The sequence below is a fragment of the Tamandua tetradactyla genome, chromosome 11 (assembly GCF_023851605.1).
Source record: "Tamandua tetradactyla isolate mTamTet1 chromosome 11, mTamTet1.pri, whole genome shotgun sequence".
Taxonomy (NCBI): Eukaryota; Metazoa; Chordata; class Mammalia; order Pilosa; family Myrmecophagidae; genus Tamandua; species Tamandua tetradactyla.
This window is the reverse complement of record NC_135337.1, coordinates 54,253,927-54,272,149: the sequence shown is the minus strand read 5'-3', so window position 1 is coordinate 54,272,149 and position 18,223 is coordinate 54,253,927. Positions and strand designations below refer to the sequence as shown.

Genomic DNA, 18,223 nt, shown 5'->3' with positions numbered 1-18,223 from the left:
GAAAGCTATAATCTTCAACGTGTCCAGGTCCTAGTACTATTCTCCTCTTTTTATTTGTACATATAATGTTTAAGTTGTGAAAGCATATCCCAAGAAATGCAATGGACTACTGGATAAAGGTATATATAGAGGTGAGATTGTCCGGTGTTCTCTTTGGTGCAGCCCAGAAATTTCTGAGCCAAGTAGAAGGTGGGAATGAAAAAAATAATAAATTTTCTGCCTCCTTTCAGGCAGGGAACACTGGTTTTGTTTCAGTGAGGCTAAGCCAAGTAGACCATTGTTTTTCTTATTCTAACTTCCTGAACTTTTTAATTTGTCTAAATTCCTTGCAGATTCTGACTCTGCGTTGGTTATAGGTCTTAGGTTTTGCAACCTTTTTTTTTTTTTTTCCTTTTTCTTTGTCTCCAATCATATTTGGTCAGGAAAGTTCACGTGAGAGATTGAGAGCCAGATGCTATTTTGAACCCCATTACATGTTTGAGCAAAATCATATGTAGCCTCAAATTCATGATGTTCATAGATTTTTGTTCACCATGACTCACAAAATTTGCAAAGGATTTTAGTAGGTTCTGCGTCACTTTGGAGGAAAAAAAGACCCATTTCACTCTCTACTTCTCAGGAAGTTATTTTCTCTGGGCTAGATTTTTCAAGTAAGATAGAGGTATAAGTTTCTATTTGATCCAGGGAATTTACCTATATTTTTGATGATATAAATTGGTATGTGGGTGGAGGGTGGCTAAACTATGGTAACAAATAGAACTAAATGTGTAATGAGTCTATTAAAAGGTAGTTTAGTTCTCACTCACTTAATAGCCCAAGGTGTTTCAAGTCAGGGAAGGGTGAGTAGTGAAATAGGGCAAGGGGGAAAATATATCCCACTGTACACGATTATTTAGGGCCTCATGATAATGGCAACTTTACCACCTTCAACATGCAGCTTCCAAGGTCACTCTGACAGTTAATTATCCCAATTAGCCAGAACGGGAAATAAACATGGGAGAGTGTGCATGGAAAGATTTTACGGGCAAAGCCTGGAAATGATTCATATTATTTCTGCTCATATTCCCTACCCTAAAACTCAGTTATATGGTGAACACTGACCCCAGAAGTGGCTATGCAGTGTAGTTCAAGCAGTGGGTGCAGGAAGAAGATTAAAACAGATTTTGATAAACAGCTTGAATCTCTACCACACTGGATAATCTAGAAAATTCTGTAGGACCAGTGGATTCTTAGCAGAACTTTTCAACTTGACTCTTAAAGAATTCACACTTCATCAGAGGTATCTCTTTCCTGTTTGGCTGTGCAGAATAGCTCATGAGAGGCTTTAGAAAAGAGTATATCTGCCGTGAATTACATTGAGCTTCAAAGTCCTTTTGACATCCACAGAGAAAATGGGAGGCTTTGCAAAACCAATATGCTCACAAAGATGAAACAGCATTAATAAATGTAACATTTGTGAACAGTATCCAATTACTGATACACCTTTTCCCATCCTATCATGTAAATATACACTAGTTCTTTGGACTAAATACAGAAACACTCTCAACATCTGTTCCAGGCTGTACAACACTTATTTGTTTAGACTAGGTCAAAGCATAATTTACTGCAGAAAAATAATTTAATATGTATTAAGCTAATAGCTATCATTATATTATTTAAAATCTTAGAAATCTCATCCAAACTGCTAAACTAACTTTGAAACAACTATGGAATGGTCATTAGATGGTCTGTCTTTTCTACAGTTACCAAAATACTTTTAAGTTATTGGATGATTTAAATGGACTATGATTTCAAGGTAATAAGAGCAGAACTGTGAACATTAAACATGGAACACACACAGAGTGTTTTAAATAGAACTTTAGTACCTTTCACTTTGCGGGTGAAAACTGTAAGTGTTTAATTTCCTGGGTTTTACATTGTTGTTATTTCTTTGTTTGCAGTGCTGTTAATTTTACTGTGTAGCAGCAAGCAGCAGGCTATATTAATGCTGAGACTTCCTTATATCCATCTTTAAACAAAAATTCTTATTTCAGACAATATGTGAACAAACCTATTTTGAGGGCATCTTCATTTCCAAGGATTATTTATTGTGCTTGTCTTCTCTATTCACTGAGAATTATAATTTTCTTGGCTCTTCACTTTGAGTGTCAGCCATTCTGAAAATTAGCACCTGTGCTCATTCCAGCTATTCAGTGCTTTCCATCAGCGTATTCCCTCTTATCCTTCAGACTATACTATCTTTCTAAATTCTCTGGAGTTTACACTTTTTATCAAAAGTAATTAGATTCCCTCTTTTTTTTTTTTAAACATGGAAGCAGGCTGGTGTATTGAAAGTGGCCTCATATCTACAATCAGGATTTCAAGGTTCCATTCTCAGGACATCCCTGAATTCTCTGAATTAATTTCCAAAGCCATGTGCAAATCACATTAGATGAAAACTTTGATTGGATTGTTGGAAGGTCATTATCAATTGTAGAATTCCATGGTCACTTATTTTAAATTCATGTATTTATTCAACCAATGGACATTTCCTGCCAGGCACTGTGCAAGCTATGGGGAGTAATAATGATAGGCACTGAGTCTTGTCATGTATTCACTCAGTTCATCTTCATACTCACCACTTCATAGCTGAAGAAACTGGAACATACAAAGCTTAGTAACTAGACCATACTCACATAGTGGTAAGTGGCAGAGCTAGGATTTAAAACTGACTGGCTCAGCTGCAGAGTCTGTCTTTGCAACCACTGTGCTATATTATCTCTCACAGAGAATGGCGTAATAGTAAATCTGCCCCATCAAGGAGCTCACAAGCCACAAACACAGGTAGACATATAATAGAACAATCTGATGAGTGCTGTATATTAATAGTTACAGTATAGAAGTTTTTACCATATGCAAATCACTCTGTTTTTTACATATATATCATGATACCTAACTTTCAGAACAAATCAAGATGGGCGTAATTTTTCCCAGTTTTTTAATGCAGGGAGTCTAAGTCCCCGAGAGATTAACTAAATTTTCCAATACTCCATAGGTAATAAGTGATCAAGTGTGTCTGACTCTAAATCATTTTCCATCACTGCCATGCTCCATCACATAAACAGTATACCTAACTTTGAGATTCTTTGACGTTTTTTCTCTATTATTGAACTTGTTCATTCCATGAAATTAAAATTTACAGTAAAAAAAAAAACTTTGCCCAAATTTGCCAATAATGCATGAGAGAACATAGTTATGATACTTAATAATTCCTCAAGGAACTCACAAAGCAAATGTGGAATCATCTGACACTAAAACAAAGTGTGGCTTGAAACCTTTCCACCCTACTTATTGTGAATTGAATCCCTTGCATTCCCTGGACTCTTGGATGCCCATATTGGGGAAATATATCCAAATCTCAAAAGTTAGAGATACCATAAAGATGACTTCCTCATTTTATAAGTGGCCGAACTGAAACCTAGAAATTCAAGTTCTTTGTTCAAAGTTGTATAGTGTGTTAAGCCATGGAGTTAAAAATAGAATTCATATCTTTTCTTTCTGCTATAATGTTATACTCATTATCCTGTAATCCCCAAACATAAGTGTTTATTATAACATAGTAGTTTTTCAAAATTTTCATTTTTCAATATTTTCATGATTTATTCACACACAGGTAAACAAAATATAGACTAAATAATTCAGAAAATCTGGGGAGTGTTTATGCAGAAATTCGTACTTTTACAAAGTTCTCAGGGTGACAGAGTAATTCACTGCTGATCCCCTTTATATAAATGTCTTTCAAAAGTTGATTTACAATGTTGGAGAAGTGCGGGAAAGACTATAATTGATCAAGAGAGATTAATAGATTGAAACTTCAGAGATATATTAAGTAAATGCATTATGTGAACCTTTGGAATCCTTAATTGAATATACATAGTATTAAAAGGAATTTTCAACAATCTAGAGAATTTGAACATGGACTGGCCAATGTATGATACTGAGTAATTCTGTTAGTATTATAAAGTCCTATGTATTTTATGGATTTTCTTTTAAAGGTAAAAAAAAAAAGTGCAGAATGAAACAAGTTCAGTAAGATGATAATTACTGAGCCTGGGTGAGGGCACATGGGGATTTGTTATATACTTTTAATTTTGTGCTTGATTTTTTTATAATAAAAAAAATCAAGTGAAAAAAAAAAGAAAATTGATTTAGTATTCTTACATAATTGGGAAGACATAAGAAGAAGGGTGAGAGGAAACCAAAAACGGACAGTCAGAAAAAAATTACTAATGTTCTGTGTATGGCAGGAAAGGGAAAGGGGCTAAATGAATAAATAAATGAAGAAATGAGTGAGAATGGGGGAAGTGAGCTTGCACCCAAATTTTCTTACCACAATTCTTTTACTTTTAAAATTTCTCTTATTTCTATCAGACTCTCACTAACCACTCAACTTTCATTTCCTTCAAATACATGCACACATATTCACAACACGCACAAATGTGTGCAATATCAATCATAAGAATCTGTGACAATCCTGTGAAGTTTAACCACGATGGTATGGAAAAATCCCAAGAAGTTTAACCCAGAAGGGTTGGATTAAGTAATTTAATTCCATACATTACCACGATGGGGATACATGCTCACTGGGGTAGTATGCTGATAAAGTTGTACTTGGTTTTACTCAGGCTTATTGAATAATGCAAGGATTGAACCTTCCGGCCAGTTTGAAGAATATAATTAGAAGAATACACCCTGATATTTTCAGAATTTGACCCTTTGGCAGCTTACTAGAACACAAATCTGGATGAGTATACTATCGCAGATGCACACATATTAAGTGATGTATATGTATATATTTTTCTCTCCTGACCTCATCACTTTTCTTTAGTTTAGCATAGAATCACTTTCAACCGAGAGCATTTTCACCTTGTTAGAAATTTCTTTCTTACTGCCAGATGATGGTCAAACTCTGTCATATCTATTCTTCCATGGATTATTTTTCTGAAATAATGAATGCCACTCTAGAAAGAACTATAAATAAGACAGCATAACATAATGCAGACTCTCATTGAGCAAAAGTTTTGCTCATGAGCTTAAACCAACAAAATGGAATTTCCCTCATTGTTAGAAAATAAAATGAACAATAAAAAAATGCTTATTAGCAGATGCATTTTCATTTTCCATGAGCAAAAGGGATAAGATCACTCAAAGACTCTTAACTTTAAAACTTCTTTCAAAATCTGGATAAAAATATGAGAGAATACATTTAAGTTAAATTGGGTCCCAAAGTCATTAAGTAAAAATAGCTGTGGGACACTATTCATTAATTGAAGTGCAAGTTACGTCTAAGATTTAAAACAAAGGACCTATGATGTTTCCCTCAATAGAGGGAGTCATGTATTCCAGAACTGCATATTTAATAACATGTGCTTAATGCTTCAATGGAGGGCTTATGTAAACCACAGAATTAAATCTGAACTTTTTATGCCATGAAAGTCCCAAGGTGAAAACAACCAATTTAATTCTTAGTTTTTTTTTTTTTTATATGGCTCCATTGAGGGGAAATACTTCTATTTAAAAGTATTATTTTGGGGTGATTTTTCCATATAGTACTAATATTTACTATTTAATACCGCCAGGGACTTCCTTTTAAACATCTTAGCTCTTTCACAGGAGTTGTTCTCGGTATTACTATTCTAATCCTTTCCCTTGCCTTTGCCGTGGCAAAACAGAAATCTTCCTAATATTTTCCATAGTCATAGAGACTTAAACTACTTAAATACATGTGTTTAATTTTCAGCCGTATCTCTGAATATGTTGTTCATCTCAAAGTTATTCATCTTTGAATGTAGAGCCCCCAATTTAAATAAGCTTTGTAAATTCATTACCTCCTATCTAATCTCACCCAGTCTGCCCATGCAGCACCAATTCTTCCTTTCATTCCTTTCTGGTCTCCTCCAGCCCACTGCAGCCTCACTGAACCAACTGTCCCCTGTCCCCTGTCTCCTATGGGGCTAGAACAAGGCTTCTGTTCCTGCCTGGAAGAAACCTTCCATCCTATTTTTGGTTTGTTTGTTTGTTTTGTTAATCTGTCAAATCTCAGTTTCACACTCCATCAGGGTCAAAACCTCTTAGCAGCTTTCTGGGACACCTCAGGGCTCTGTCCAGTGCTTTTTTGACAGCCTCGTGTGGCACCTTATGATTAGTTTAACAAAGCACTTGTCACATGTAGTATAGCTATATGCTTCTTTTATTGCTCCCTTTCTAGTTTAGGAACTACTTTAAGACAGGTGTCTGAAGCCTTAGCACCTTGATAGTCTCATAGCAAGAAGAAAACATATTGCTTGCTATAAATATAAATATAATTACTTGCACATATATGTATATTTACTGAAGTGCTTCATCACTACGGTCTAGTGCTTTCTCTAGATGAACTCTATGCATTTTTTTATGGGCTGAGTTGTACAAATAAGTGATAATTAGCTTATAAAGAAATATAAAATACAATAGAGTGGCCTAAATTATTAGCAGATTTGAAAGATGAAATACAGGGAAAGTAAAGGCAGGGGTGTACAAAGGAGCAAGAAATAAAAGTTAAGATGATGTTTATTAATTCAAACAACACTCATTTTTCTTCTGTTCCCAATAATATCTTTGCTCCAACCAAACCCTGAATGCCAGGATTTTCTCCATATTTAAAGTGATGGCTACTTATCTGAAATTTCTTCTTAAGTCTGACATGTTCCCCAAAATTGCCCTAGGTTTTTCAGAACACTTCATGAATTGCTTAAGAAAGCTGGTCATTTCCCTAGAAGCCGCCTCCACCTGCCTCTCCTGTCAGGTGACTCTCATTTCAGGCTCTAATACAATTGTATTAAGTTGTACTAATTGGTACATTCTCCTCCACATGTTTGGAGCTAGTTATATTGAGAAGACAAAGTGCATATTTGCATAAATGAATATGTATCAAATGCAAAATAATGCACAAAAATGCGCCTATGATTTATTGGATAAAAACACAGCTCACAGTATGAAAAAAAAATTGTTCACAGTGAACTCCCCCAAATTTTTATTATTTGACCATATAAGAGCTCAATTCTATTTTACTGAAAATCGCATGTGGTTAATCATTTCTGATACTAAATAGAATGGTCAATATATAACCCTGACTATCATGAGTGAACACTGAAAGGATATCTGGACCTCTTTTCACTGTAATCTGGTTGACTCGCTCTATTTTTCCTGTTAATTAATAGCTTTTTCTTATTCATGTCTATTCTGTTCTTGAACATCAGGGAAGGTTTTGAATATTCTAATCTCTCTGATCCTCAATTTTTTAATCTGTTAAAAAATGGACATAACATTTCCTCTCTCTGGTTGAAAGCAATATATAAATGTCAGGTTATCTTTATTGAATTCACCTAAAGAAATGTGGTAGTGTAGTCATCGTATCAGAAGTAAATTAGTCAACATACTGTTTATTCATTGTCCTGGGAGAAACAAAATGTAATTGTGGAGCAAATAAAATCTCTTTCCCTGTTTTACCTAGTAGGAAGACTGACCTGGAGGACTCTAATCTCTTTCATAATTCTTTCATTCAACAACTATTTATTAGTGACTCCTATGCACTAGTTCCTCTTCTAGGTGATGAGAACATCACTGTAAATTTCCTTAGCACATGAAACTTACATTCTAGAATAATAATAACTAAAAATATATGTCTATCTACATTTTTTAAATTGCCTCTGCTCAGCAAGGTACTGAGATTGGTATGTTATGTTCTGTCATGTAATTTAATCCTTACCAAAACCTTGGAAATTATGTATTTATACTTTGAATTAACAGAAAAAGAAGTTGAGACTCAGAGAGCTAAAGTGGCTTGCCCAACATCTCAAAACCCAGTAAATTATAGACCAGAGGTTCAGATGAGTTACAGCAGACTATAAGGGCATGGTCCTTTTGGAACCATTTCCAGAGCAGCTTCTCCTAGCAGGAAGAATACACACAAAGATGATGGAGAACATACAAACTTCAGCCTCTGTCAAAAGATTGAATAACCCTATCCTTTTTACTAAGCAGCAATAATATTGAAGGGCTAGATTTTCAGTGCTTTGCTGGTTTCTGATGACATGGGATTCTGTTCCCCTATCTTGATCTACATCACTTGTACCATACATTCTAAATCTTCCAGATTCTGGATTTGGCGTCCAATGATAGTCAACTTTGCCGATCTCCCAGACTCTCAGCTCTGCATTCCAAACCAGATGTTCATTGGTTCCTGCTTTTTCAATTTGGATGAATCAGTGGACTTTCTAGAATTCATTTTTTCTCCCAGGGTTTCAACTTATAATTATGGGCCTAGAGTCCATGAGGCTGCTGCTAGGTGTGGAACACAGACACAAATAAAACAGACTGTTTCCAACTCTAGGGACACGAGCACCTTCTGACTTAGCTAATTGATGGTCCCAAATTGAATTGCTTTCTTTGGTGTGTCTGTGCATGTGTGTGTCTTACTCTCTTGGGGTCTGGTTAAAATATGCATGATTTCTTGATTGCGGTTTTTTGGTTTGTTTTTGGTTTTAGTGTGTTTTTACATTTGACAAGTAATATTGTTTTGCTATAGAGGAATAAAACAAAATACAGACAATATAAGGAGAAAAATCACCTACAGTACCCCTTCCCAGAAATAACTTTTTTGCATCGAATCCTACTAGCCTACAGATATCTTTCTATTATTAGAATGATTTTCTGTGAATAACTCAACAATTTTGAGTAATTGTGAGAACAATTGATTTTGAGGTAGTCAATCAACAAACCCAATCTATAAACAAGAAATCAATTATATGATCATTGCACAAACACGTGTTTAATTAAGTTGAATATAAATCTATATCAAACTACAACGTATACGCCCAATATGATATTTATTGTATGTTTGTGATTTATATATATACATAGCGAACATGAAAGACTTATTAGAAGAATAATAGAACATTAACTTTCTCAAATTGATTTACCACATAACTAAGTCTCCCAGAGCTTATGAAAATATATTACATTTCATCTCTTAAAACCCATTTGGGAATAGGGACAAAGTTTCTCCTCAAATTATAACTTACATAGCTACTGCATTTCATATGCACAGTCAATATTGATTAATAGCTATGAAAGGCAGGGCTGTCTTGAACCTGGCACAGCATTACCTTCAGGGACTCTTCCGATTATCAGGGGATGTTGATGTACAGCCCTGTCCTGTTAACATAGAACACTGTGCTCAATTTTGGGCTTTGATGAACTGAGGTTTGTTCAGTAGGCTTTGGCTAATTTCCTTTGGGAAATCAACCAGTAAAATTCACAGGAAGCTCTCAATTGTTGACTTTGAAAGGGAAAAATTCACAAAGCTAACACTTTTCAAACCGCATCACAATCAGGAGCATACATACACATCTCACACACACGTATTCATCTTAGATATTTCTGGTGTGTGTGGCCAAACTATTCCAAACTAAGGCAGAATTTAGGTCTTGACCAGAAGTCTGAGCAAAACCCATGTCTTGCATAATGCTGGTTTGAGATGTAGATTTATCAGTCGATATGAAACACAATTCTTCATGGAACATTTAAGAAAAGGTGAGCAATCAAAGATTTACTTAAGGGGACAAGCAAAAGACATAAAATTGTTTAAAATAATTAAAAAATCTTTCTCATCCATTTTTTGTGGGAGAGAAGTTAATATTATATTTATAGCAATATGTCCACTTGTGACTATACTTTATCTACCTGAAATCAGTTCTTATAAAAAAAAGGTAACACGTTATGATTTAAAAACATCCCTTATCCTCTTTTTTACATTTTCCTTTCTTTTACTCCTTTTTCTGTCTTAAGTTAAAGTTCATTAACAAGTTATTTTCTATCTATTCTAAGGCATCTGACACCCAATAACATCACTGACGCATACACTTCAGCAGATGGAATGGCCCTAGGCTTTATTTCAAATTTTCTGGCTTCCATCTTGTGGATCTCCAATGGGTCTCTTGTACTTCTGCACATCTTGCAAGCAGAAGCACTAACAGCTTTTGTTTCTGACTACCTTTTTGAGGATGTTTGTGTAGCAAACTGTCTTGGAAGGTAGACGGTTTTCCCTGTGGAGCAAAGGGCATGTTTATCTGCAGTTCTATATAAAAGAAAGAGAATTTCTTCCACTGGGGCAAAGGTCTGCTTGCAGCCTATTAGAAACATTCAAGTTTCCTAAGCTCAGGGTGCTTCAGCTATGACATTCAAGTTTCCTAAGCTCAGGGTGCTTCAGCTTGTGTCAACCAACCTTCATCAAGTCATCCTATGGTAACTGAGGATTGAGGAGCCGAAGCAAGAAAATGATAATACTCTGGCTACTGTTTGTCTCAGCCTTCTGTCAGCCTCCATGAAACTTTGGCAGACCTTTCACAATTCCTCAGGCCTTGTAACCCTGCTTTTGTCCTTCTTCCTCATATATATGTTTTCCCCCCTACTCCCTTCAATTGATGACTAATTGATTGATATGTTTTCCTTTCAATTCAGTTATTTCCCACATTTCTACCTCCTTAGTTGATCATTCCATCTAAGGACCCCCCCCCCCCACACACCCCACCCATCTAGGAACAAAGAATATTAGATTAAGCAATGAATAAAAGTCATAGGGTTGGATAAAAAGGCAATTGTGGGTTATACATAGAGTGGGGGCAATAAGAATCCATTTATCAGCTGGGTCTTAAATTCCAATCCCATGGAGGACATCATTTTTAGAGACCTATTGGTTTGGAGGTTGGGGACTGGGTTGCATTGCCTGGCTGGCTGCCTTGTTTATTTGACAGTTTTTACTCTACTTTTTTTTTTTTTTTATTTGTGCTCAAAACTAAAAATATTACTTCATCGTCAAACTGTTTCTCACCTTCCTCCAAAACTTCCAACAATAAAATCAGTATACACGTATTCAGGTAAACACTGATGGTGACAAAATAGTCAGGAATTTTCACTTGCCTGTTACCTCTTATTCAAGAGAATTCCAGAGGAATCAGTAGCAGCCCTCTGCAACCGAAGTCCTGAAAATAACTGGGAACTGACTGGAAATGTATATTTACAAACCTTATACCCCAAGGATTCTGATTCGGTGAGACTGATGTAGGGGCCCAGGAATTTTCCGTTTTTATGGAGTTTCTTAAGTGATTCTGAGATGGTTTGTCTGCAGAACAGTCAATGAGAAAGGCTGCTCCAGAAACTGCCTCCTTATCTGATATTGCACATATTTTTAGCAGTCTATTTCACAGAGATAGTTCAATCCCAAATGCATAGACTAGGCACAGACAAATGTTAGTTGTTGACAGTGATTTGCTGTGGCTCACACTTCCGCTGTCAAGAGTGTTTTAATAATTATTTTTTGGCCCATAGCCTAAAATATTCATATTAATATGAAATGACTGCTGATTAGTTTTATTATTTTTGGATATATTTGGAACAATTTCTTCTGATCTGTGATACAATGCTAAGTATACATTATTGGCAATGGCTATAAATATATATATATATTTCTCCCATGTGTAGATGGGAGAAAAAATTGGATGCTAGATTCTAAACATTTTCTGTACAATATTATTGTCCCAAAGTTATTTCATTAGACTAAGTTAAATTATGTGAAAATTTTTGAGACTAAGGAGATACTTTTGAAAAGTACAGGGTAGACTCCTGCAGTCATTGCTGTTGGAAATGTAAGACGTATAGGAGAATATTAATGAAAACTTTTCTTATACCAGTGTTTGGGGTCTTTTAGAGAGAAGGCATAACATAATGACAACGAATGTTCTGCAGTCATCCTTCATATGCAAAATTCCTAATGAGATGTTCACGGGAATTTTATTTCTCCTCAGTTTCTCAGTATTTTCCAAGCTAAATAGAATCAAATCATCTGAAAGCTCTTTTTTTGTTTGTTATAGACGAGCATACTTCATTTCCTGATTGGCACACTCAAGTTGGTGAGAGTACACTCCAGATGAAACCCATGAAAAGGGAGTAAACACCACGTGTCTACAGTGCTTTAGAGAGAAGGATGCCATGGTCTGGAATACAGGGGGCTAGAATAATATTGGGAGATTTCAATCTCTATATTCAAATTGAATGGTTAAAGGGTTACTTGAGACAGTAAATGTAAAATTAAATAATTTGAGCAAGATCTCATCCAACATTACATACTTTCTCTGTCAGTAAGAGGCCTATATCAATAGATTCCTTTTCAAAAAATAATACAAAGTTCAGATGTTATTTCTCGGATGTTTTCTTTTCTTTGAGGTTATAGTGATAAAAAGTGATAGGACTTACAGTTTACGACAACTTTTACTTTTTTCACATCTGGGAATGACACATCATTTTCCGCACTGCATTCATATTCCCCAGCCTGGTCCCTTGTAATTCCATAAATGTCCAAATATTGTCCATTTTCAAACGGTTTTGCTACAAGAGAAGAAGTATAGCATGTTTAATTGCAGCTGCCTGAGGCTTCATTCAAGTCAAACAACAATCTCATGACTTGAAAAGAGATATTGCTGACAAAAATTCAAACAAAACTGGGGAATTATTAAATCCTTTGTTCTCCTGTGTTCAGAGGAAACTCAGAGAATAAAAGCATGAGACGAACAGGGATACTATAACAAATGTTTCTCCAGAACAGGATATACATGTGTTCTTTTAATTGATTGTGGTCTCCCAACCTCATTGCACATCAAATAGAACTGTGCACATTTCTGTAATTGAGTTCAACAACCTCCTAGCAGTGTGGATAAAATTCACTAATATGACTTGGTACATATTGACTTTTGCACAGTGTAAGCTAGAAATTTGACACTTAACCCAACTAAATGTGACTTTTATTTTGGGGAAACTGCATGCCCACTCAAGGTTTCAAACCAGACAGCTTGATAAGCATATAAAGATAAATCAAATGATCATAATAATTCAGTTTACAAAATTATTAAAACTGCCAAGGAAGATATGCTATGTACATTATATATATATATATATATAGTCCACTCAGTAAGTCTTTTAATAAACCTTTATGAACTTTTAAGAGTTCAATGGCTGTAATAACACACTATCTTTATTTTTTGAATAGTCCAGGGAAAACATTCTACTTGGCTGTAAGTATTAGTGCATTAAGAATATAAAAGACAATCACAGATGAAAGATGAACTACAAATGAACACGATTCAGACAAAATAAAGAATCCTTTGTGAAATAATGGAATTTTTATTTATTTGAAAACAGAGAATCACTGGGAAAGAAAGATCCTAATTAGCTGAGGTATGGCAATGGAAGAAGGGACCTCAGAATTTCAAGAGTGGCACTGCTTTCTGCCCAGGTGGCAAATCACATTTCAGTGCACAGAAAAGGGAACTGGGAGATAAAACAGAGCTTCTATTAGATGGCCTGATCGCAAAAATCAGCTCATTTTTTTCTTCATCCTGTTTTCTTTCAGAAACTATTGTAATGATGGAGAAGTCAGAAGAATAGTAAGAAGATTTAATTCTTTATGAAAAAAAAAAAAAAACCTGATATTGGTTATGGCTCTTCAAATCTAAATGTTTCACGTAAATGATTTTTTTCCGGTTAGGCTCTTTTGTCTGCATCTGCATCAGCTGTTGCACAGTCTGCTTTCCACACTTTGCTTTATTTAGCAACAAGTCTGATTTTTTGATCTGTAAAATCACCTAGAGGGTTTAGAATATAAATGATTAGTTCTTTACTCTATGTAGTCAGCTGATCCCAAGTTGGAGAATTGGGGTGGGGAAAGACATTCCTCTGACTGATAAGTTAAATTTTAACTGGTAAGTTAAAAATTTCTATTTTTGGAAATAAGTTAACTGATGAGTTAAAAATTTCTATTTGCTTTTCAGAGTTAAAACTACAAAAGTAGCAATTATCTTCAAAGTCCATATTCTTGAAATCTGATTTTATTGTTATTTTCTTAGCTCATCCTGGTATCCTGCTCCATTTTCAATATACTAGTATAATATTGATTTTCTATTATTTCCTTTTTTTTGTCTTTTCAATTAAGATACTCTAGGCTTATATCTGTAAAATAAATTGAAACATATAGAAACAAAATCTTTACACACAAACAAGAATTTTAAAAGTATAACTTGAATTTAAAGCAATGGCAATAATAAATGGAGGTTAAAGCCTGGAGAGCATTAATATATTGTATCAGAATTAAATGACCTAGTCCAGCTGTACAAAATGAAGGCTGTCATAAGTAAAAAGTACAAATTTTGAAACACTGTAAAAACAAATTTACCAAGGTCAAAATTATTTTCAATATTAAATTTTCACTTGAACATTCCAAGATAGAACTTTAAGAAACAATATCCCAAAATTACATCCTTTGATAGCAGATAGATAATTGCAATTATTATAATAATCAACTATTACTATCATTTAATAAACCATTAAGTGTGGTGGGTGTGAGTGTATGTGTTAATGTTTGGGTTGTTGAAAAACACTGAAGAAATACAAACATTATCTTTTAAAATATTTGAGGATAGGAAAACACACTTTCAATTAATATGCCTAATAGAAAATTTTTAAAAAGTAGAATGAAAAGAGAAAAACACCAGGTTTTAAAAATCAAAGAAAAACAATAATTTATTCTTTCCTAAATGGCAGAGTCTCAATGAATGAGAACAAGTACAAGAAACCACATGACCAATGATCACTAATATATAATTATTATATATTATTATATATAATTATATATTTAATTATATATACAATTATATATATATAATTATATATTTAATTATATATACAATTATATATATATAATTATTTATATATATAAACTATAAGTATATTTTATATAATATATTGGTGATGATAATTCTCTCCAATACCGGGCTCCAGCATCTCACAACTCCAGAGGGAAGATTCACACCTATTACTTTTTGGTTTTTGGAGATCACTGCCTAACCTGCATAGCCATGTTTAGAGATCTTTCTCTAGTTCCACCATGGGACAAGGTCCTTATTTACAACTACCAGAATTACCAGAACATGGTTATGTAATACATAACTCAATAGTTATAGGCTAGTGAATGTATGATATTGCCAATATGAATTACCATACCAATACAAGTGCATGATCAACACCTTATTTTTCCCTGCCCGATTTCTGGGATTTTATGTCATCCTGCTGCATCCATTCACCATGTATCAGCATTCCCAAAGTTGTGCTCTAAGCATTCTCTTGTTTTTACACAAAAAGTTCTGCTTTCATCTGAAACTCATCCTTGCTCTATTCTTTCTGATTTTACCAGTGACTAATTCTGATCTACTGACTCTTACACACTAACTGAATTCCAGATTTGGAACTTGGAGTTGCTTTGCCCAGGATTTAACCCATGGCATTTACTCATTGTCTCGGCATCATCTTTGGTTGTTGCAGTCCTCTGTTTTCCCTAGGAGTTATTCTTTACCTTACTTCTGGAACTAATCCTGTCCTTAAATACTTGGCTGGGTCCCCTGTTTTCCATTCACTCCCCTCCCAAGGTGACTGGATTCAGTCACTGTACATTAAATATGTAGAGTAGAATACCTCAGCTCATATTGCCAGTGTAAATCAACCCACCCCAAGAAATGGAGGGCTGAACAGATATTTGGACCACAACAAAGCCAAGGATTTCCAGACTTTAAGAAAGATACATATTAACCATATATCTGCATCTTCTAGAGTACCTATTATATGACTAGATGGGTTATAAAAGCAATGGCCCTCTTCAGGTTACAAGTTTTACAAAACAGTTCCTGTTTTATTCATCTCTGTTACCAGCCCTAGTATAATGCCTGAAACATCAAAGACACTTGATAAATATTTATTTAATAAATAAATAAATGCATTAATTAATGAATTAATAAAGTCTGTTAGCATAGAGTACAGAGTATATAAATTAAACTCTTGCAGTTGAGGACGTCATCACCTCTTTTGGGTTCATGAAGAAAACAAAGAACTTAAAAAGAGTTGTCATCCTTGATAAGATCTTAAAATGATAGGAGGTGGCAGAGGTATGATGAGATTTTACAGTTATCATACGTAACTTAAAAAAAAATTATAAAGGTGCCAAAAACATTAAAAGCAACTTGGGGGAAAGAAAGAAAAATACTGCCTATAATCTAAACAAGGATTTTCCTTTGTGCACAGTCTCCTTCAAGCATAGATATAATTTTCTCAAACAATAGAGAACTAAAGAAAAGCCACGAGCTTTCATGATGCCACAATTATCCCTATCTTCAAAAAAGAAAGTTGGAAAAAAAATAATGTAACCAGACTTTATAGTATCTCTCTGATACTGACTGTTAAATCTGGCCAGAAAGAATTCTATTGTAGCCACTAAATGATATCTAGGCATTTGGTTTCATGGTCTGGAGAGGTGTTTGAACATACTTTTCTTGCATATAGAAATCATTAGCAACAGCATCAGTATTTCTCCACAACACTCAGATGTTTCAGAAAAGTATATGGCAATATTAACAACTCTTCCTTTCATTTCTGTGACATTACCATCCACTGATTTTCCTCTCACTTCTCTAGCCATTTCTTCTCATTTTTTCCCCAGAACTTTCTTCATCTTCCCATCCTTCAAATATTGTTTCTGTCCAAGGGTGTCTTGTCCATTCATCTGCAGTCCGTCACAATCTATATATTGACAAGTATGCTATTGATCTATTTATTCAATAAACAGATTTATTTATTTATTCAATAAATAGATCTTTTTATTCAATAAATAGTTGAACAGCTCTCTAGACATCTTTACTTTGCTGTATCACAGGCATCTCGAAGTCAACAAGACCAAAAATGAACTTACCTTTCCTGCCATATCACCCTGGGTACCAAGTTTTACTGAATGCTTTGATCATGACCCAGCTGCTCAAGCTGGAAGTCTTTATATCAACTTTGACAACTATTTTTAGCTCAGTGTAAACATCCATCAGTCACCGTGTCCTGCCAATTTTGCCTCCCAAGTAATTCTCAAACTTGTTCTAGGAGTCCTTGTATCTCAGTTACTGGTCTTTGAATGCACAAATCAGAGGGTGTGACAATGATTGCACACTGCTTTGCAGTCATCTCACTTGTTTTCCTAAACTCTTGCTCAGACAGAGTTATCCACTTTTCAAGGCAGCTCTCCAGGAAGGCCCTATGTATTTAGGGACTCCTGGCCATTGATTACTAGATAGTATTATTTGCAACTGAATTTAAATTTTTTTTTGGAATGTTTCATTTACTTTTGTGATTACAATTATTTCCCTTCAGCTATTTATCCACCACCATAGTTGATATCCTGCAAGTAGCTCTTCCATGCACTACCCCTACCAAGTGGTTACAGGTATAGGTTCTCAAACCAGTCTATCTGGGTTCAAATTCAGCTCTGAACTTACTAGTCACTTAACTTTTAGTTTACTCATCTATACTGTGTGAGGATAATATAGCAAACCCTGCCTCATTACGTTGCTATATGGTTAAGAATACTAATGTAAGTAAAGTGCTTAGAACTGGGTGCAACATTTCATAAGAGTTCAAATTACTATTACAATGCACAGGCTAAGTCATACTAGGGAGAGTGGCTTAGAGAAAGATTGTTTCCATGGTAACTGGTGACTACATTCAAGGATTGCTACTTCAGTCTTTTTCTCTTTTTTTTTTTGTTTCCCCGAGGGGGGATGCACCGTTCCTGGAAGTACTGCAATACCAGGTCGATGCGTGGAGTGGATGGAGCAAGCTCCTATTCCATCTCCTAATTCCAAAAATTCATTTAATATATTGTCCTCGGATAGAGAGCATATCAGATATTAAACTGATAAGAAGAGATACTACACTTGATCTTAGCCAAAAGGCCGAGAAGCGATGCTACGTCAGTCTTAACATGATATTCAGTAGGGACCAGAACTGAGGTTAAGGGGGCAGTTCAAGGAGTGTTAACATCAATGACCAGTTGAGTTCTCGCATCACTGTAGGACATCAGTAACTTAACATCTTCCTTGTAAATCTGTGCATAAAGAGTGGTCTCATCTTGGAGTCACTCTCTTTGTGCACAAGGACAATTTAGCCTACTTGATTCATTTCTTTTCTTCTTTAAAAAAAATATATATATACACACATACACACACACATTCAGCCTTGTATAGTCACTTGTCCAAAAATAAAATTCAAAGATAGGTTTTAGCTTTGG

General features: G+C 34.8%; 1 protein-coding gene and 1 non-coding gene across 2 annotated transcripts in view; both read right to left on the bottom strand.

The window, feature by feature from the left end:
- The window catches only part of NEGR1 (neuronal growth regulator 1), an 886,099-nt gene that overhangs the window by 269,610 nt on the left and 598,266 nt on the right, over positions 1-18,223 (bottom strand). Inside the window, exon 4 of the mRNA XM_077120622.1 lies at positions 12,328-12,459. Within this exon, the coding sequence (XP_076976737.1) occupies positions 12,328-12,459 (132 nt within the window). The remainder of the gene's footprint in view (positions 1-12,327; positions 12,460-18,223) is intronic.
- On the bottom strand, positions 17,710-17,900 carry LOC143651121 (U2 spliceosomal RNA). Its single transcript, XR_013159858.1, has one exon. It is a non-coding gene; the product is annotated as a U2 spliceosomal RNA (small nuclear RNA).